Source organism: Protopterus annectens, chromosome 6.part0 (assembly GCF_019279795.1).
Source record: "Protopterus annectens isolate FY-2018-M chromosome 6.part0, PAN1.0, whole genome shotgun sequence".
In the NCBI taxonomy this organism is placed as follows: Eukaryota; Metazoa; Chordata; order Ceratodontiformes; family Protopteridae; genus Protopterus; species Protopterus annectens.
The window spans coordinates 254,229,329-254,252,250 of NC_056737.1; the positions used below are offsets into that span (position 1 = coordinate 254,229,329).

Sequence of the window (22,922 nt, forward strand, 5' to 3'; positions counted from 1 at the left end):
CTATAACTCCAGTTGAGTCAATGGAACCCACGATTCTGACACACCTGGCTTCGACTGTCTCAGTTCCGGTAAGAACTTCCTCTCCAGAACCAAGGATTTCCTAGAGTTCCTCTAGGCTATCAGTACCAGTGGCTTCCCAGGGTTGAGACACCCTGGCCAGTTCCGAGGTGAACGGATCGACTTAATTTATTTCAGAGCCTTCCATGCCCCTTGGTACCTTGGCCTTTGTTGAATCAACCTAGGATTTGGTTTCAGAGGTCACCTCCTCAGTGCAGGGTGGGACTTTGGTTCTGAAGGAGTCTATTTCGGCTCCGAGATCCCATTCCTCTATGGGGGGGAACCAGCCTTCCGAATCATGGAGAAGGCCTTATCCATTGGGGACTCACAGTCTTTGCCATCCCTGTCAGGCCAAACTACCTCTCCTTGACCAGAGCTTCCATCAGTCTATTCCATGGGATAGAGGGCACAAAAGCTCCAGGAAAGACCCTCTTTGGTGGTTTCCTCTTTGGACACTTCCTCAGAGCATCCCCCCGAGGAAGTACCTATGAAGGAAAAGTGCAAGAGGAAGCATTTAGACTCTCTGGAGGAGTCCTTCATTGAAGGTACTGACTTTGATGAAGGGGGAGTTTCCCCCAGGTCACGCCCTGGTGATGTTTCCTTCTGGGACATCCTAGAAATCCTGAAGCAGAGGGGTAGCTGGAATTCTTTCCAGGCTTCTTCGGAGAAGTCGATATACCTGGAGGCTTTTTGTGTCCAACCTCTTGGATTTCTCTGCCTGCTGAAGAGCTCATTAAGCTGATCACACAGCAGGCATGGAAGATGCCCGACTCCATCGAACCAATACCCAAGAGATCTGACTGGATCCTTTCCTCCCCCATAGAAGAACAACATTGGTCCAAAGGCATACCCTTAGACGCCATGATGATAGTGGCAGCCACTAAGAAGGAACTTGCTGAAGAAAGTCCAACTATCCATCCTCCTAACAAGGAGTCTAGGACTATGGATAGGTTTAGGAAGCACTTTTACATTTCAACGACCTTTCTTGTTAGGTCCTTGAACTATATGGTGCACTTTACAAGGTTATAGAGGGATCTAATCTAAGAGCTCTTGGATACCCTCTCAAGAGCAGTAGCTGAAGGGGTACGAGACAAATATGCTTCTCAGCTTGCCACCCTTGAAGCAATTTCTAACTCGTCCATGAGGCTGATTGCCCATGGAGCTGAAGGGACAACAAGAGTGGCGACTTCAAGCATAGCCAGGCACACCTGGATGCGCTTGTGTAACTTTGCGGAGCCATTTAAAGCATTATTCATCAGTTCTCCATTTGACGGATCATCCCTATTTGGCCCTAAGGTAAAACACACACTGGCCAGATGTGAGAAAGATGGGAAGACTCTGCCGTAGGCATATGTTTCTCCATTCCTCAACGGCCGTACTCTGGGAACCAGAGAAGTGGGAGACAATGGTTTAAGAAATCCCAAGGGCCTTCCTAGGACTTATGTGACAAAGACTTTCCCTAAGGCAGATGGGGAAGTAATGGAAGATGCTGCCCTAGAAGTAGAAGTGTCCCGCAGAACCAGGGCTCCATAGATTCCTTCTCTGGTACTTCCTACCAGCACATCTGAAGGGGGGGCCCAACTGCCTTCCTCTGGAGGCAGTCGGGGGATGATTATCCCTGAGCTAGCCCACCTGTCAACTGATAAAATTGGACAAATGGGTACATGGATACATATCCAGAGGTTAAAATATTCCACTTTTTATAAGTCCAAAACCCAAAAAAAGACTTCCAGCTGTTCCACCAAGTCACAGGAAAGCAGCAGTGGCAGAAAGTCAAAAACTGCTCGACAAAAGAGTCATCCAAAAAGTCTCACCAGACCAAATAGGATCCGGGTTTTACTCAAGGTTCTTTTTAGTGCCCAAAAAACAGGAGATTGGAGACCTATTTTGGATCTCAGCCAGTTCAATAAGGCAGTTTGGTAAACCAAATATCGGATGGTCTCAGTATAGTCTATACTTCCATTCATGGAAAAAGATGATTGGATATGCTCTATAGAACTCCAGAATGCGTATTACCACATAAAAATGGACAAACACTCCAGGAGGTTCCTGAGCTTCTGGCTGGGAGCCAGTCATTTCCAATTCAGAGCACTGCCGTTTGGACTCACCTCAGCCCCCATGGTGTTTACCAAATGCATGGCGGTGGTAGCAGCGGGTTTATATTACATCGTCGACTGCTTAGGTTGTCGAACGCCTAAACGTCGACACCTAAATGTCGACAACTTAAGATTGAGAATGGCTGTTTCCACATAGGGAAACAATGCCATTGGACAAAGTGAAAAAAAAAATTTAAACAGAAATCAAGTGGGGGGTTTGCCCCCCCCCCCCCCCCAAACCCCCCAACTATATATACCAACTCCAAGATCGCTCTATGTTGTAAACATTGCAAAATCCATGTAACGGCCAAACAACTTGTTGGAAATGGCCATTCGCAATTTTAAGTTGTCGATGTTTAGGTGTTGATGTTTAGGCATTCGACAACCTAAGCGGGTGACTATTTAATATAGACCCAGTAGCAGCTCATCTAAGACTGCAAGGATTTCCATACCAGGCGTCAGTTAGAAAAAGAAAGAGATTATACTGTGCATCTCCAGGCATCACAATAAATTACAAATAGTCAAATTTACAACCCTTACAGCAACTAGACTTTATCTGAGCCCTGTTGGATACAGTTGCAGGTAATGTTTCACTTCCACGGGAAAGACTACAAAGGATCAAATCTCAAGTCAGCCACATTATCCAGATCAAAAATGTTCTAGACAGATTAGTCCTACAAGCATTAGGCTCGATGGCAGCCTCAATTACTCTAGCTCCCTTAGCAGTATATCACATGCGAATCTTAACAATAGTTGCTAGCCTCCCAGTGGTCTCTGATGGATCTGCCAATGTCTCACCACAATTTCATTACCAGTCACTGCAAACAGGAACTTTCATGGTGGCTCCACTCCAACAAGATTCTTTCAGGCTGTCCATTCATCCCTTCTGCAACCCCAAGTCATAGTGACCCCAAATGCTTCCCAGATAGGGTAGGGGGGGGCATTATCTGTGAAGGACAGTCCAAGGCATGTTGTCCCATCTGGATGGTCCCATCTGGTGGATTGTCCCATCTGGAGGCCAACTTGCACATCAGTATTCTAGAGATGAGGGCAGTGCTGTTAGCGTTGCAAGCATTTTAGGATGCACTTCCTCTAAGAACAGTAGCAATTCAGACAGACAACATGTCAGTAGCCTGGTATATCAACAAACAAGGGGGAACCAAGTCTTACCCACTGTGTCGAGATGCCCTCAGAGTTTGGCAATGAGCACACATTCTAGGGAGTTCCAGCTGAGTACAACCATTCTCATGCCTTGAGTGGTCTCTCAATCCTGTGGTGGCAAGAAAGATTTTTCATCACTGGGGCCAACCTTGCTGCAATCTTTTTGTCTCTTCCCTGAGCAACAAGTCCAGCAGTTAATTTGCTCTAATCCCCCCCTCCAGGGGAGTCATCCAGAGATGATGTTTTCCAGGATTGGGCCCCCTCTGTCTTTTCTATGCCTTTCCTCCAACTCCTCTGTTATCCCAGTTTCTAAAGAAAGCCAAGAGGTTGGAGAACTCAATAATCCTCATTGCACCCTTTTAGCCTCGACAAGTTTGTTTTCCCTTCCTTTGGCCTCATCTTCTTCAGAAACCATTGATGCTGGAACCAGATCCAGATCTGCTAGCTCATCCAGAGGCCATGATTCATCTTAACCTCTATCATCTCAAGCTCACTGCGTGGCTTCTCCAGTTTCCGTGATTGATAAGCATCCTTCCCTTTCCTCTCCTGTCCATGAAATCATTGTGGCCCATCTTAAACCTTCAACTAGTAAACTGTATTAGAGTAAATTGGAAAATGAGCTGGTTGAGTCTTTATGAGTGAACTTGATCCTTATACGACCCCTGTTCATAAAGTTTTGGATTTTTTAGCTAACCTCTATCAGTCTGGTTCCTCTACCTCAACAATTAAAGTCCATCTAGCTACAATCTCTTACTTCCATACGGAGTTTGATGGGTCATCCCTTATGTCACACAAACTTTGTAAAGCCTTCTTAAAGGGAACCCTAATGTTAACATCTCCATTTAAAGAACCCATTCCTCCCTGAGATCTAACACTAGTTCTTCAATCCCTTACTTTGCTTCCTTTCGAACCATCAGTTACATGTAACTTGAAGTTTCTGACTTGGAAAATTATTTTTAGTGATTGTTACATCTGCCAAGAGAGTATCTGAACTTCAGGCCTTGTCCTGCAAATCATCCTACATAATATTTCATAAAGACGGGGTCGCTGTTAGGACTAATCCATCCTTTTTTACCAAAGGTAGTCTCAGAATCTAATATCAGTCAGACACTTCAGCTACAGGCCTTTTTCCATGATTTTTTCAACAAAGGGGAACATTCCCTTCATTTATTTGATGCCCAGAGAGCTATGATTTTATCTGCACAGAAAAAAAGATTTCAGAAAATCTGACCAACTGTTTGTTGCTTTTTTCCCATTTTCTTTAGGTAATCCAGTGTCAAAAGTTACCTTGGCGAAATGGCTCAGAGATTGTATTAAATGTATCTGCCAATCAAAAGGGCTCCACCTTTCACACCCAGTAAAAGCCCACTCAGCTAGAGCTGTGGCAACTTCTGCAGTTTTTCATGCCAGTTCTTCTTTAGATGATATTTGTGCAGCAGCCACTTGGTCTTCTCCTCATACTTTTGTCACTCATTACAAAGTGGATCAGGTCTATAGGGGTGCTTAGGAATATTCTTTTGTGAGACCTCCCAAGATTCAGGTAGCTAGGGATTCTGTCCCACCGTCAAGGATTCTGTGAAGATTGACAACATCAGATAAAGAAGTTGTCTTACTATAATGTTCCATCTGTGTTGTCGAGCTTCAATAATCCTTGACACTCCCTCCCTCCTTCTCCTAGAGTGAGACTCTTAGTGGATCAAAATATGCCAGAACTGGCTTCATATTAATGACACATATCTGGTCTCAAATTCTTATTGCTATTTATCTGCCACTAATTTAGGCAAACTCAATCTGAGGTAATTTAAAGAGGAGCATTATGGGTAAAGCCGAGAGTTTGGAAGACACAAGCTGAAATAAATGCCCGAGTCGGTTTTGAGGCTTGGAACCAAGTCCACAGTCAAGAATTAATGAAGATTGACAATATAGATGGAACATTATGGTAAGACATAACTTGTTTTTTTTGCTAAAACTTCACCACTGGATGCACAGCCCCCCCACCCCTAACAAAAATGTTTTTTTCAAATCTAAACAAACCTAAGAGGGAAAAACAGGGTGTGTGTGTGTGTGTGTGTGTGTGTGTGTGTGTGTGTGTGTGTGTGTGTGTGTGTGTGTGTGTGTGTGTGTGTGTGTGTGTGTGTACACATACTTGCATGTTGGTGTTTGCTTATTTGTTTGTTTCTGTGTCTGTCATTCCATGTCTGTGTGTGCTTCTTTGAAGAGTTATTGTCGCAGAAAAGCCCTTGTATGCATTTAAAGAGTTATTTCATTCTTTATACTGTAAGCATGATGCTTCTATAATCTAGTTTAAATGAAAATAAAAATGCAGATGGCTGTAGCAATGGTTTTCTGTACATTATGTTATACTGGAGAGCAGATTACTAAGACTGTTTTCCTTTGATGCCCAGTCTTTGTTGTAGTTTTACAGACGCAGATTTCAAGAGAAACTTCAGAACACAGCATCCCCAGTTGCTGAGGCAGTTATATGTAAAGCATTGATTTGTGGGAACTGAAGCTGTTTTCTGTGTTTTACAGGTAACAGAGTATGGTGAACCATCTGTGACCCATGGACCTCTGGTGGTAGCTGTGGTACCACACCTCCCAAGAGATGCATCTGTCGAGTGGCATGTGGTTGCTATGAATGATGATCCCACTCAAAGAAAATTTATCTCAATGGCAGGAAAGCTGCAGGGATGTAAAATAGACTGTGAAGCAGTGGGATCGAGTTCCATGTCAAGTGTAGCTCTCTCTGTGTCGCTGTCACTGACGTCACAATTAATGGCCTCAGTGGCTTTGGACAGCATGTTGCATGAGCTGAGTTCAGTGATGCTGACAGCTGTGAAGGAACTTTCTCAGGATGACAACTTAACTCTTCTGTGTTGCAGGACTTTTTACATTAAGGACTGCATAAGTGGGCATTCTCTATTAACAGGTAAGACCCTATCAGTACATAAATGATATATAATTTGATCAAATGTGTGTCACTTACAAAGAAAAGAAGTCAGCATGCAAATGTTAAATGGTGTGCACTTTCTCTCTTAATTATTTAGCACATAACTAGGTATATAAACTAACATTTGCAGACAGAGGAGTTGAAAAGTTAGGAACTGCTTTGACATACTGATGCCCAGTTTTCATAAGCACAGTTTCATGTTCTGAAAGTCCTGCTCTCCTGGGTTGCTAAATGGCTTACTGATAGAACCCACACTGTAAAAGTAGCTGACTCCAAATCCAGCTCCAGACAAGTGACAAGTGGAGTACCTCAGGGTTCAGTCCTGGGGCCGCTCTTGTTTGGCATCTACTTCTCTGAAGTTCAGGTCAACACTAAGGGACTCTGGCTAACAAAGTTTGCAGATGACTGCAAAATGGGAGCCATTATTGAATCCCCAAATGATGTGGATACTCTACAAAAGGGCCTTACAGAAACAGATGCTTGGTGCCAGAGCCATGGGCTCAAGCTCAATGCCAAGAAATGTATTGTTATCCCCTTTGGGAAAAAACATGTATCCATGAATTACCATATAGGTGGCAGTACACTAAACACAGAAAGTGTGATAAGAGACTTAGGGACACAGGTGGACAGTGGTCTCACCTTCGATAACCACATCGCCACAACAGTCAGGAAATCCTTCTATGTGGCACACCTCATCACGAAGGGCTTTTCATCCAGAAAAAAGGAGGTCATTGTCCCACTGTACTCATCCCTCATTAGACCCATTATAGAATACAACGCCCCATTTGGTATGTACCTCTCAAGACATCTGCAACAACTGGAAAGGCCTCAGAAATACCTCACTAAAAGAATCACAGGCCTAAAGCAGATGCCCTATGCTGACCGCCTTAAAAACTCCAGCTATACTCTGTCGCATATCGTCTACTCAGAGGCGATCTCTGCTTAACATACAAGGCCATGTCAAACCCAGAGCTGTTGGACATGCTACACTTAAAGAAATCCCAATCCCTCAGAGCTACACGCTCCAGGGATCTAAACCTTGTCATCACAATAAACAAAACATGCTGGAGGGATAGGTTTCTGACCCAGAGACTCCCCAGACTCTGGAATAGATTGCCCATACATGTCAAGCAGAGTGCCTCTTTGGACCTCTTCAAGAGGAACCTTGACGATTGGATGGGAGAAAGGAAATTCACCCCAGGGATCACGTCAGTTGCCCTGCTAGACAGGGGTCCAGGAAAGTAAATAATGTGGGAAGAAATAGCCAGGGAATTGTTATGGCTAGGCTTGTATAGGCCCTAGGGCTGATAGCCTAGTACCAACCTATGAATCTATGAACCTATGAACCATGTAACTACCACAACAAACTATTAGAAAACTTTTAACAACAACATTTTTTCAGGTTAGCTGTGCCTGTGTTCCCTGCACCCACTGATGAGAGAGGTGTGCCTACATACCACAGTCTCTAAATATACTACCTCCAAGATCGCATCACTTCAAACAAGATGGAAACACACTTATCTACCTTTCTGCAAGTTGGTGTGTCCTCAGAGATGGTGTGCAGAATGAGGGTGTATGGGGGATAGCTCCTACATCAGGGTTACAGGAAGTAGATACAGAACACCCTCCCCTGCAAGAAATTACACTTGTAGGATTATTTATTTTGCTCTATCCTTGTATGATATACTAAATAGCAGGATAAATGTCATTATGGTAGTAGGCATGGAAAACTGGAATGATAAATCAGAGCAGATCCAGAATTATCAGTAAGATGGAAGAAATATATGGACATTATGGTGCTTCTGCATCCCAGGAAGTCTAACTTCTACCTACCTTTATTAAAAAAAGAGTGGAGGGTAACTTCAGGATGGCCTGAGCAAGGTTTCAGTTTCCAAATTAAAATCTTGTAAATTTCTATAATATGTGCGTTAAGATTTTGCATGTTTCCAATGGAAGCAGAATGCTAGAATTTCTTTTCATGGATGTGGAACAATAATCCATTGTGAGTACTTTTTAATATGCACTAAAGGTGTTTTGCTTGTCTTGTTGTTTGAGAAATTTGCTTGTTTTTTTTTTTTTTTTTTTTTTTTTTTTTGTTTTGTTTTTCAAGAAATGCGCTTAGTTTCCATCTAGCAGAATAATGAATTGTTTAATAGATGTTGGCACTTTTCTGACATTTACATTAATAGTAAGTCATTATTCTGAGAAAGTTTAACCTACAATCTGTGGCCTTATGCCTTTTTTTGCAGCTGTATTCAGTAGAAATGCACAAGTAAAATTATTGGATTAATGTGGGCACAGAATTTTCACAAAACATGAATAGACAAAGCACTGATAGAGGTATGCCACCCAGTCTGTGCCTGTGTTCAAGTGTTAGAATGCAGAGGATCTTTAGGAGTGAGAAGTGAGAGACTGACACCTAGGTCACTTTTTTTGGTGGGGGGACTGAATGTATACCACTGTGGTATACCACTGCATATGTGACAGCTTTTGGAGGATGTATGTCATGATTCATGGCAATCACCTATGCAGAGCAGTGAACAGTGGCACATAGCAGACTATATCAGAGTATGAGTATAAATACAGGTCTATATTATATCATTGAATGCTTAAAAAAGCGAATGATGAATAATTGACCCCATGTAAGCGAAAGCTTGCAGTCTGTAAAGCTCAGAACAGCAATTTTCTCTGTTCCAAAAAAAAAAGGAAAAAAATTTAAAAGAATACATACAATGGGGGGCTTCTCCTCCCATACCCTCCTACTTAAATGTACCAACTCCGAGATCGCACTACAGTGCCGAAAACAGCAAATTAACAGAAGTGGCCAAGCTAATTCTTTCCCTGGGAAAGAAGTCGCTTAAAAGCCACTTTGCTATTTTGCTTTTTCATTGTTTTAAGTTCCACCAAGACGCATTCGATAGAATGCGTCTTCGGTCATCTAATAGAAACCCATAAATACCACTCCAGAGATGGGTAAAGAGCAGTGACATTTACGTATTAGTCTTCTGTCCTCCTGACAGCAAGGGCCTACCAGAGTTGTACTATAACATAATTTAGTTAATTTCCCTGAGGTGTCAGTACTCATTTCTGTCTCTATCTTAAATTTATATTGTTAGTAGACAAATTCCATGCAATGGCAGCACATCCAAGTTTATCATGTCATACCATAAACTAAACAGTGCTCTGGCATTAATATTAAATGCAGACACACTTTATCTGATTACAAGTCAGGAATCAAACCCAGTATAGAAGATAAACAAGGATTGATGGGGTTATTTTATTATTTATTTATTTATTTATTTGCAGTTTGATTACCAGGGAAATCCACTGGGCCGAACTGACCCATTTTCAGTGGAGGCCTGGGGAGAAAAGATGCATGATACTAGATACAACTGATAGTTAATATTAAAGATAATATTATGTAGAATAGTTACTCATAAATGCATTCAGTATCATGCATAGTTAACAAATTCATTAAGCTTGAAGGTAGGGATCATACAGTTTCATTTGAGAAAACAGATATCTGTTAGCTGTCGAAACAGTTTACATACAAACCTTTTAAGAAAATGTAAATACGCTTTACATACACACATCAACAGTAGAATGCTATTTACAAGGTGGGGGTCGTGTGAGGGTAGCTGTAGGAGTTGTTGAGAGGTTAGAGAGAAGCTATAGAAATTGTTGAGAGCTTAGATAGGCTCATAGGAAGATAACTATGAGAGTTATAGAGCTTGGGAACCAGAGCGAGAACCCCCTTGGATTAAGTTGGGTGAAGGCAGGTACATTTCCATTTAGTGGACATGTGTTTGAATAGTTGGGTTTTGAAGTTTTCTGAGTTTGGTATGGTCCTTAGTGTGAAGGGAAGGGAATTCCATTTTTTGCCTAGTGAGAAAGATAGGAGAAGTTGTCCAGCAGGACGTTTAGGTTTATGGATAGTAATTAAGTTCTGATTTTCAGATCTGAGAGCTCTGTTCAGTGTGTAAGGGGGAAGGATGTTAGTTAGAGCGGGACATTTTGTTGGGTGAAATATGAGTCTCTGTGCAGTAGTGAGTTGGAGATAGTTTAGGTAATTTGGGAGTTCAAGCCAATTCAGGGATTGTAAGGTTAGGCAGTGATGGGAGGCAAATTTAGAGATTTTGTTTTAGCAGTTTTCTAGTTTAGAGGTGATAGAGGAGGACAGGTTGGTTAGGAGAGGGGCTCCGTATAATAAGGAAGGAAGAAGATAACTCGAGGCCAGAGTTTGCCTGGTAGAGTTGGAGAGAAAGTGATTATTCCTATACAGCATACTTAGCTTTTGGTGGGTTTTCTTAATATTTTTTTGAATATGAATATCAAACTTGAGGTGTTCATCTACAGTAATGTCATGTAGTTTGGCAGAGGGGACTACTTCTATTGGTGAGTTGGTTTGACTGTAGACTTTGAAGTTGTTTTTATCGTAGGAGAGGGTCTTTGTGGGAGGGAATAGTAGAATCTTTGATTTATTTGCATTGAGAGAGCGGTGGTTTTGGCACATCCAGTTTTCAGTTGTTGAGAAGGTAGTTTGGATTTTAGTCAGCAATTCAGAGAAGTTTGAGGCAGAGCAGACTAAGGTTGAATTGTCTGCATATTGAATGATTTTAGCACCAGGAATAGCAGTGTGAAAGTTATTGATGAAAATGTTAAAAAACATTGGCCCAAGGATGGATCCCTGTGGTATGCCAGTTGGGGTAGGTAGGAAGGAAGAGATGGAGTTCTTCCATTTGACTGCCTGTGATCTGTCTGATAGATAGCTAGAGAACCAGGATAAAGCATTATGTGAGAGATTAAGGTGTGAGAGATGACAGAGAAGGTGCTTGTGGGAAACAATATCAAAGGCTTTAGACAGATCGAGTAAAACAGTAGAAACTAAGTGTCCCGAATCTCGGGCTTGATTGACAGTTTCTAGGAAAGAGAGTAGAGCGGTTATTGTGCTATGGCCTGGACGGAAGCCATGCTGGGTAGGAGTGAGAAGATTGTTTTGGTTCAGGAAAGGCATAAATTGGAGGTGGATGCATTTTTCTAGTATTTTGGAGATTGGTGAGAGCAAAGCAATGAGTTGAAAGTTTCAGATGCTGGTATTTTTACCTACTTTATGAAGAGGAAGAATATAAGCTGAGTTTGGGGACGTATGATTCTTTTATGGATTGGTTGATAATGATGCTGATTGGGAGAGCAATGCCATCAGCAGCACATTTTAGGAAGGAAGAGGGAATATTGTCGGGAGTGTTAGAGCAAGGTTTAAGTTTGGACAAAAGTTTTTTTATAAAGTTAGTGAAGATGGGTTTGAGTTCAAACAGATGAGGTGAGTTAGAAGGGGGAGAGTATAGAGCAGTTGGGTTATTACTGGGAAATGTCTTGGTGAGGGTAGTAATAGTGTGTATCAAAAATTAGTTAAATTCAGAGCCTAGTTCAAGGTCAGATTTACTTGGGTCAGGACAGTTCTTGGAGCCTGGATTGAGGAGTGAGTTTATTGAGTTCCAGAATTTTGGGAGGTTTTTATTGTTATTGGACTGAAGTCTGATATAGTAGGATTTTTTGTCTTTGGTGATTAGTCGTTTTGCACGGTTGCAGAGCTGTTTATATTGGAGCAAGATATTGGCCAGTTCATTGTTTTGGTAAAGCTTCCATAGTTTGTCTCTGTGGTGCATAATCTGTTTTGTCTCTTTGGGTAGCCAAGGAACAGTTTTGGTTTTTATCCTTTTGTTTCTTAGTGGGGCTAGTGAGTTTAAAGTATCAAGGAAGACAGAGATGAAGTATTCTATAGCCTTGTCAAGAGGAAGGATGTTTAGAATTTGCCAGTTCATTTGTTTGAAAGTATTTGAGAAAGTAGTTGGGTTGAAGCTATTGAGGTTATGAGTTTGAATGTATTGATGCTGGTGTGGGGAGGAACTAGTTGAGCGATGCATGAAGGCTGGGAGGTGGTCGCTAAAGGTATCAGGAATTGTGCCAGAATTGGTTATTTTATTTGGATCTGAGACTAGGATCCAATCTATAGTGGATCCGGGAGGGTTTATTTTGTTAGGTCAAGTGATGAAGAACTAGTTGAGCGATGCATGAAGGCTGGGAGGTGGTCACTAAAGGTATCAGGAATTGTGCCAGAATCGGTTATTTTATTTGGATCTGATACTACGATCCAATCTATAGTGGATCCGAGAGGGTTTATTTTGTTAGGTCAAGTGATGAAGAGGATTATTTGAGTGAAGTTATAGAGGTTAATGGATAGGGAGGGAGAGAGGCAATTGATTTTATTCCAGTCAATAGTCACATCACCAAGGATATAAGTTTCATAGTTAATTTCAGTAGAGGCCCATAGGAGAATATTTTCGAGTGTAGAGATATTATTACCAGGTGAGATATATAGGGCAATGATGCAGATATTTTTGTTTATTTAGTTTTAGGATTCCAGCAGTTAGTTCAGTGTTCTGGAATTGAGGAATTGGAATTTGGAGGGGAATTAAGGTAAGAAGGTTGGAGTAGACTAGGGCATGAAGTAGCCCATTTTAATAGCCTGAGGCCATTCTTTAGTCCCATCATATGTGTTGTCCACTTTAACTACAGCCACTTATAGTACTGTGTGGACTGCAGGCCGATGGTTTGCTGCTGAGTTATAGTTATGCCAATTACAGGGAAAAAGACAATTTCATCCTCTTAAAAGCTGCATAGTTGTTTAGATTAGCTCTTTTGAGGTGTGGCATATATTCTGTCCATACTAGTATTCATACTTCTCAATATCTTAGCATGAGAAAGATGGACAAAGCCAAAACTAATGGGAAGACAAAGGCCCAAAATGAGGGACACATATTAAACATTACTCTGAACAACTTAGAGAGTTGGTAGACTATCAGGTTTTGCATCAACATATATTTTTTGAAGGGTATAAATTCTGAAACTCAAATGTCTGTCATTATGTAATGACTTCAGGCTTCAATGATTTGCAAAAAAAAAAAAAAAAAGAACACAAATTTATGAGGCAAACACCTGGACAGTTGAGAGAGATATGCTAGTACTGTGTATTCAGTTACACTGTCAAAATTCTCTGCAAATTATTTACACTTACTCAGTCTCTGAATCTGTATAGAAACTATACTAGCAAAAATGCGGTGTCGTAATGGGGACACTGTGTGTGAACAGTTATGCCAGTTTGGTTTTGACAGATTGGAAAAATAGGTATGTGCTGAACAACAATCCCTACAAGAACCAGGTAAAATTTTACATGCGCTTTGTGGATGACATCTACCTAATCTGGAATGATGACACAGATATCCTATGGGACGTTGTGAGCTATTTGGAGGGGACAACCAGATTTCTGAAGTTTAAGTTAAATTTCCCTGACACTAGCATAAGTTTTTTGGACATTGAGATTTTTAAAGATGAGCATAATAAACTCAACACAAGATTGTTTAAGAAAGAAAGCAAGAGAAACAATCTATTATGCAGAAATAGCATGCACTCTGCTTATACGTTCACTAATGTTGTTAAAAATCAAGCATATAGGATGTCAAGACTATGTAATAGGGATAATGGCTTTGATGGCGTGACTAAGAATTTAAAGGAAGAACTACTTGAGAGGGGTTATAAAGAGACTGAAATAGATAAAGAACTTAAGGGTATAAGAACACTTAGAAAGGACAGAGCGCAACCACTTATTACGAAAGGGTAAACCTCTACTACCACTCCTCAACCCCCTATTTCTGAACAAGTAGTATGACAACAAGAGCAGATGAGTCGTAGTGGTATGAGGAATTGAATTAAGCTTTCATATGCAGGTGATATCAGGCAAGTAAGTGATGTCATAAGGTCCCATTGAAAAATATTGATGTTAGATCCTTTACTTAAAGACATAGTTGGTCCAGAACCAACGCTTATGTATGGATGCAATAAGAACCTGTAGCAACTATTATGTTATCCCTCCTTGAATATTTCAGCACTGGTTACCCAGAGAAAAGGTACCTTTCCATCTAAATTATGTACTGCTGCCAATACATTTCCACTACTAATGAGTTTATAAATCCACAAACTGGTAGAAAATTTCACTGCAGCAGTTATGCAGACTGTAGAACTAAGCAGTTAGTATATGCAGCAGTTTGTGGCTTATGTACATGCTTCTATACTGGTAAAATGGACAGATACATTAAGGAATGCATCTCTAAGCATGTAAGTGATATCAAGCTTAAGGTTACCAAAAATCCACTTTTTAAGCATGTTAGTGAGGTGGGAGGGCAATCTGAAGTAGTTTACTTCATTTGATCTTCAACTTGTGGGAATATGGATCCATGTCGGATCCAAGCCGGCAAAGATTACAAGCATCAGCTCTGAGCTCCAGACTCCTCCCCTTACCTATAATCCACCTCCCTTGCCTTCCATCCCCAGATCTCGTTTGTTGCGATTTGAAATAACATCGTGTCTCTGAAGCTCCAGTTAGCAGGGTACTTTTCTGATATTGTAAGCTACTAATATCTGTTTTTCTTAGCCATTTTAGCTTAGAGTAGATATCCCTTCTCCCCTCCCATTGCTTTGGCGTTGTGTGTAGGCTTTTAGTAGTTGTTAGGGTTAGGTAGTGTAGTTTGTCTCTGTGTACCCCTCCTTCCTTTTCTAGTCAGTTTATTGTGTGGTGAATGGGAGTGTTAAAGTTTCAGTGGAAAGTTTTGTCTTTTCTTCCTAGGATGGCTGAAAAGCTTATTTTTAAGCGCTGCACTGAGTGTGGCCATAATCGGTCCCCAACGGATGGCCACACTCTGTGTGCACTGTGTTTAGGTGTAACCCACCTTAATGTTGACTGTGCTATTTGTGTGGGGTTCACCCCCGGGCGTTGAAAGACCAAAGGCCAAGTTGGCCCTCAAGGGGCTTCTTCCTGCCACTGATCCTCCCTCCTTGTCCTCTGCTTCAGTCACGGTGGCTGCCTCTCCCACTTCTCTGCCTCTGGCTTCCCCTCCCTCCCAGGCTGAGACTCAAGCTCCCACTTCTAAGCCTGTGGTAGAGGAGCAGAAGAGGGGTAGAGAGCAGGAGAGAGAGTCGAGGCCGAAAGAGAAGAGGAAGAGGTCTCCAGACCTCGTGTCACCCAGTAAATCTGCTCGGATACACGACTCCCCCTGGCTCCGATCTCCAAGGTTCTCCCCGGAGCCGGAGGAGGCACGCTCAGTCTCCAGGGCCTCAGCTCCCCGACCTGCCCAGTTGGAGTCTTTGGCCTCGTCTCGGTCCACCCAGTCTCTCTTGGACATGGATCTGGATAAGGTGATGAGGCACTTCATCCATACACAGATCCAGATGGGGGTCATGCCAGCCCCACCTCCCTCAGGAGGACACAGCTCACTTCCTTTTTTTAAGCCTATTACTCCTTCCCTGATCCGACCTTCAGCTTCGAAGTTCTTGGATCCAAGGTTGGCCTTGGTCAGGGTGTCGACACTGACTGTCCTCGCATCCTCGACACCGGCAGCTGCCTGGAGCATCTCAGATTCGACCAGTTCAGATCCAAGCCACTCTTGGAGCCGGAGCCTGGGGGTCAGATCTGAGGGAGTGGAACCTTCTCCATCGGCTCCAACATTGTTGGTCCAAGTTATCTCTCTCGGAGATCTAGCTACTTTGGGGCCAGCTCCGATTCTCACATCTGATCTGGGGAGACCGGCCTCCTTATTGGCTTTACAGGACATCCTCTCTCCTTCGGGATTTGGTGTGGTAGAATGGGTATTTTCTGTTGGATCAAGGCCCCCGACTGCCCCCTCGGGCTCCACCCAGACACTCTCGGCTCTGTCTACAGTCCCTGTCATCTTACCAGAGGGACAGCCCATGCCCAAAGGGTCCTAGACGGTTTCCTCAGAGGAACAGGTGGCTTGTGAGCGCTCCCTGGAGAGCCCCACGGGAGATATACCTCGCAAGCATATGTGTAAAAGGAGGCACTTGGACTCCCCTGAGTCCCTGACCAAGGACACAGACTTAGATGAGGGGAAGGGCTCCCCAAGGTCACCTCCCGACAATGTCTCCTTTGGAGACATCATGGAGATCCTGCACCAGCGGTTAGGTTGGTCTGCCCCAAGCCCTCCTCTGATGAGTCTGTGTTCCTGGAGGCTTTCTGCATGGGCCCGTCTACTTTCTGGGTGTCCCCTCCCATGGATCCTTTAGTGGAAGTGATTACCTCGCGGGCATGGAAGGAATCTGATACCATGGAGCCAATCCCCAAGCAGCCCAATAAGGTTTTGAGTCCCCCCATAAAATGTCCTTCCTGGAACAAGGGCTCCCCTGTGGATGCCATGGTGGTAGCAGCAGCCACTAAAAGGGAAATATCTCAGGAAAGTTCCTCGGTTCACCCTCCTGACTGAGAGTCTTGAATGATGGACTGACTAGGGAAGTGGGTGTATGCTTCAGCTACCTTTTTTATAAGGGCGCTGAACTGTTTGGCCCATGTCATGAGACTCCAATGTGACCTTGTGAAAGAGCTGGAGGAGTCTCCACCCAAGTCCATGTCGCAGGAGGACAAGGCTTTGTTCTCTGCAAAAATGGCCACTTTGAGAGCAGTATTGAATATGTCCATGTGACTCCTCTCCCATGCAATGGAAGGGGCGGCTGGGTCCGGTGTGTCCATGAGGCATAACACCTGGCTCAGGTTGTGCCAATTTACCGAACCCTTTAAGGTGTCCTTTGCTAATGCCCCTTTTGATGGCTCGACTCTGTTCGGTAAGACCGTTAAGGATACGCTAGTCCAGAGTGAGAAGGATGGGAAGACATTGTCTGCCATTGGGATCCGCTTCTCTAACCCTCAACGATACTTTTACTGGAACCAGAGAGGGCAAAAGAAGATGTGGTTCTGAAAGTCTCAGTATTCCTGGGAAACTCAGGACTGTTCTTCCCTCAGAGGCAGAGGGGGTCAGAATGGACGCTGGCCCAAAGGCTGAGGGGGACCGCAAAACTTCTGGTCTCGAGAACCTTTCTCGGACAGACCCGGGCAGCAACCCTGAAGGGTTGCCCGACTGCTGTACTCTGGAGGCAGTCGGGAGACGATTGTCCTTGCACCCAGCGACTTGGGAGTCCATAACAACGGACCACTGGGTGCTACAAATCATATCCAGAGGATATTCTATCCACTTTGTGGGTTCTCCAACCCCTTCCAAACACCTCCTAGATGTTCCATTCACGCAAAGGGAGGCAGCAGCACAGGAAATTTCCAATTTGCTAAAAAAACAAGCCATCAAAACCACCCCCGTAAATCAGTCTGGATCGGGCATCTGCTTTAGGTTCTTTTTGATGCCAAAGAAAATGGGGGACTTAAGGCCCATTTTGGACCTCTCCATCCTGAACCTGTCAGTGGCCAAAGAAAAGTTCCGGATGGTCACTGTACAGTCCATCATGACATCCCTACAAGAGAGTGACTGGATATGCTTGTTAGATCTCCAGGATGCTTACTATCACATGAAGATGCACAGAAGCTCCAGGTTCCTCCACTTCCGGCTAGGGGCCAATCATTACCAATTTCAAGCCCTATCCTTTGGTCTCACCACAGCCCCCAGGATGTTTACCAAAGTGATGGCAGTGGTAGCGGCTCACCTGAGGCTTCAGGGGATTCAGGTCTATCCATACCTGGACAATTGGCTATTTACTGCTCCCACCAGGCGTCTACTTTCCCAAACCAGGGACTACTTTCTGACACTTGCCCTGAGTTTGGGTATCACAGTCAATACATCCAAATCTCTACTACTGCCTGTACAGGAATTAGACTACATTGGTGCCAGGATAGACACACTCCAGGGCAAAGTGTTGGAGAGAGTTCAAAACCTTAGGATGCATGTCTCCCTAATTTACCATTCTCATTTCCCAACAGCAGAATCTGTATAGAGGGTCCTAGGCTCGATGGTGGCGACCATAACTCTCCTTCCATGAGCCTGACTACACATGCCGATTCTTCAGTGGACTTTTAGCGATTCAGTGGTCCCTGTTGGATTTACCACTAACCTATCCTATCCAAATAAGTCAAGTATGTCAGTCATCCCTCATATGGCGGATGAGCTCTCCGGTCATTTTGGAGGGACGACCCTTCGTTCCAGCCCCGGCCCAAGCCACAGTGATCACATATGCCTCCCAACTTGGGTGGGGGGGGCAGTGTTCAGGCAGGACAGTCCAAGGTCTGTGGTCCCCCATGGAGACCAGTTTCCATATCAATGTCCTAGAGATGAGGGCGGTCCTTCTAGAGTTGCAGGCCCTTCATGCCTTTCTTCCTCTGGGGACAATTGCTGTTCAGTCAGACAACATGTCGGTAGTCTGGTACATCAACAAACAGGGAGGGACCAGATCTTATCCCCTTTGTCGCAAGGCCATAAGAGTGTGGGACTGGCCGATCTCCACTGGTCACTTTCTTATCACAAAGCACATTCCGGGATGGTCCAACATTCTAGCGGACAGGATAAGTTGGACCATTCTGATGCCTTACAAGTGGTCTCTGAATCCGTCAGTAGCAGAACAGATCTTCAGCGAGTGGGTTCAACCTTGCTGCGATCTCTTTGCATCTCCTTCTAATGTGAAGTGCAGCAGGTTTTTCGCTCTGAACCCTCTACCAGGGGAGTCCCCCAGAGACGCTCTAGTTCATGCTTGGCCTCCCGGTCTTCTGTATGCTTATCCTCCAGTCCCTCTCATCCTGAGGTTTCTGCAGAAAGCTTGTCGACTGAGGAGCACGATGATCCTCATTGCCCCTTTCTGGCTTCGCCAGGTATGGTTTCCCTTCCTTTGGTCTCACCTTCTGGCTCCAACATGGATCCTAGATCCCTCTCAGGATCTGATTTCACACCCGTCAGGGGTGCCTCGTCTGAATCTGGACAGCCTGAAGCTCACAGCTTGGCTGCTCCGGTTCCCGTGAGCATTAGGACTCCCGGACTTTCCTCCTCAGTTAAGTCTATTTTGGTAGCTGCTCATAAGTCTTCAACCAGAAAGGTTTATCGCAGCAAGTGGAAACGTTTTTTTTTTTGCGCCTCTCAGAGGAGTTTGGATGCTTTCACAGCTCCTATTTCTGCTATCCTTAATTTCCTCTATTGTCAAAGTTCACTTGGCTGCTATTTATCATTTTCATGTGGGTGAGAATTTTGCATCCTTGGCATCTTCTAGACTGTGTAAAGCCTTTATTAAAGGTACCTTTTTGCTATGCCCCCCAGTCAAAAATCCTGTCCCCCCGTGGGAACGTACTATGGTTCTTCAAGCTCTGGTCGCCCTGCCTTTCGAGCCTGCCGCTACTGTTGATCTAAAATTTCTTTTGTGGAAAACAGCCTTTCTGGTCACTATTACCTCTGCTAGGAGGGTTTTGGAATTGCAGGCCTTGTCCATAAAATTTCCGTACATGATTTTTCATAAAGATAAGAGTTTCCCTTCATACCAATCCATCCTTTCTTCCTAAGTTGGCTTCACCAGTGAATATCAGTCAGACTATAAATTTGCCTGTGTTCTTTCCCAATTTTACCAACAAAATGGAATACAAACTACACATGTTGGGTATTCACAGACAGTTTCGATTTTATTTACACAGGACAAAAAATTTCCGTAAATCTGATCAGTTTGTTTGTCTCATTCTATAGACCCTTTTTGGGCAAACCTATTTCCAAGGTCACAATAGCTAGATGGATTTCTTCATGCATCCTGCAGGTCTACATGGACAAAGGCATGTTTCCTTCAGGTCAGGTTAAAGCTCATTCCACCAGGTCCATTGCTACATCTGCAGTTTTCTGGTCTAGTGTATCTTTAGATGACATTTGCTCAGCAGCTACTTGGTCCTCATCTCATACATTTATTACCCATTATAAATTGGATTTGACATGTAGAAGGAGAGCATCCTTTGGCTCCGCAGTGCTCAGGAATATCCTTCCATGAGGGCCACCCAGGAGTTTAGTAGCTGGGAACTCTGTCCCACAGGTTGAAGATCAAGTGAAGTAAACTACTTCACATAAAGAAGTTATGTACTCACCGTAACGTTCCATCTGAGTAGTTGTACTTCATTTATCTTCAACCATCCCTCCCTCCTTCCCCCAGACCTTTGGTGCAAGGTCAGCCTGCGGGCTGTAAATATAGGTCACAAGTTTGTTATCAGGTCGGGTTATAAGTGTAAGTTCAGCAAACTTGATCTGGGGATGGAAGGCAAGGGAGGTGGATTATGGATAAGTGGAGGAGTCTGAATCTCAGAGCTGATGCTTGTAATCTTTGCCAACTCGGATCCGACATGGATCTGTATTCCCACAGGTTGAAGACAAATGAAGTACAACTACTCAGATGGAACGTTATGGTGAGTACATAACTTCTATTTATTTTAGATTTATGGCTCTGGAGGTGAGAAGGATTACTATTAGAGGAGGAGACATTACCATGAAGACTGAAAAGAATGAGATGAAATGGATTGCTAAGTTACAAGCCTGTGTTTTTCCAGGCTTGAATGCGAATATTCCATTGAAACTAGCTGTAAAAGGGTGGAGATTAAGGAGGAAGCTCTAAAGTGTTAACAAGTGGGCCTTGCCCTGAACTCTAGCATTTGATTGTTTTTTAAGTATTTTAAATTGCACTGTGTTTTTCATTGGTATTAGATCTGATGAAGGGTTTGTGTGTTACCCGAAAATGGCAGCATTTGTATTTATTTTGTATATATATATATATATATGCTGAAACACTGATGTATTTCTTCAGTGGTACACTTTTTGAGTTATGTACCGGTTGAAGTTCATCAGATGGACTATTAAATAATTCAATTGTTTTTGCCCTTTCTTTGAATTTGTGTGACCCTGGAGCTAATATATTTTATTTCTGGCGATATAGCCCCCAACATAAAAGTTGTCTTTTGTTTTACTTTTGGTAATTGCAAATGTAATGTATTGGTTTACATTTGCTATTACTTTCAATGATCTTAGTGGCGATTAGTGGTAGTCGCCAATGGGTTGTTTGATGTTTTGTGTTTCGATCAAACTCTCCAGTGATTATTCATTGTAAACAAATATATATGGGTTTTATTCTATCAGTCGAGAAGTCAACTTGTCGAACTGCAACAAAGCTGTTGCATCTAATTGAAAATCATCTGATCGCACACATCTTTTTTTAGTGCGAGGTGGTGTTGTGGTAGCATTATTGCCTCATAGCAAGACGTTGTCCCGTTCGATTCTCAGCTAGAGCGTCTTCTGTGTGGAGGCATACATGAATGGGGCGTGCCTCCGTTGAAGGTTGTGCATCAGGGCTGGTAACCCGGTATGTAAAAATCCATTACCATTCATTAGCGGACCGGAGTTCCGCTGTGGCGACCCCTAACCGGGAAAAGCTGAAAGACACAAATTGTAGTTCAGTGGGAATCAGGGAAAATACCCTTTCCCCACTGTATTGTGATCAAGGAGCTGGTATTTATAATTAGTAGAGGGTGGGAGGGGGCAAGGGGATTTGCCCTTGCTGCAATAAAGTAGATTTTGTTTTTCTTCAATTCTTTGTTAAGCATTGTATATTCTAATATTTGTGATTCAAACTGTTATGAGTGTATAACATACACTCAAAGTTTTGATTCTTCGAGTGTCTTTCAGAATAAATTTGTCTCATTTTCTCACAGATATTAATATTCAAAGCAAAATCTACTTTATTGCAGTAGCTACAACGTAACTTACTCTGGCACAGAATGATGGCTTGCTAGCTGCAACTCTGGTCACTTGGGCACATTGGTATGGGAGGTGCCAGCCTGAGAAGGATGAGGGTATCTGGCAGATGCCATATCTCCAGTCCTAGAGGAGAGAGGCAAATGGCTTGGCCTGCTGGCCAGCTCACACCCAGTTGTTGCTACATAGCACTACAAGTACAAATGGTCTGAAGAATGGTGTTTTAGCATGTGTGTCTGTCTGTGTTTACATGTTTGTAAACATGTACCCAGCACTTGGCCACCAGTACAGATCCATCTTCTTTGGTGTCCTCATTGACTACCATGTGGTTAGAGAGGTAAAAACATACAACTTCTCAGCTCTCACCAGATGACTGCCATTGTACTTTGATGTTGGAGTAATGGAGAAGAAATGGAGCAATTCAAAATGAAAGCTCATGGAGTGCAAGATGGGGCAGCAAATGAAGAATTAAAGTACTGACTATAATATCAAAACTTTGAAAAAGAACAAAAAACTACTGTTGAATAAATCTAAGGATAATGCATAGACGGTGTTTAGATAATTTTGAAAGTTTCAGTTCTTTGCACAAATAATAGAAAGCTAAATAGCTGAAGGTGCATCCTTCCTATCTTTAAGTCTATGAAATGAGAGTGCCATGAAGTATTAAAAAAGTGAAAAAAATCTAATTAACAGTTTTTCATAGTGGTGTGCCAATCAGCTATATAAAGCTGATGACGCATAATATAAGTCATAAGCCGATGAGCACACTTAAATCTTAATTTTGTTGTGTGTAAATGTGCAAACTTAAACAGTTTATCTAGAGATGTGCTTATTATAATATGTTTCCTATTAACATCTGGCTATATTACTTATTAACAGACACACACACACACACACACACACACACACACACACACACACACACACACACACACACACACACACACACACACACACACACATTCTCTCACTTACCTTTTTATTTATGCATAGGCTTTTATTAATCTCGACTATCTTCTGTCTAAAATTGAGTATCTTAAGACATATGTCTTT

General features: G+C 43.0%; 1 protein-coding gene across 1 annotated transcript in view; it reads left to right on the forward strand.

Annotated features, from left to right (window-relative positions):
* DPH6 (diphthamine biosynthesis 6) overlaps window positions 1-22,922 on the forward strand; it is a 2,556,557-nt gene that overhangs the window by 2,285,721 nt on the left and 247,914 nt on the right. The window contains exon 14 of the mRNA XM_044073989.1: window positions 5,847-6,243. Coding sequence (XP_043929924.1) covers window positions 5,847-6,243 — 397 coding nt within the window. The remainder of the gene's footprint in view (window positions 1-5,846; window positions 6,244-22,922) is intronic.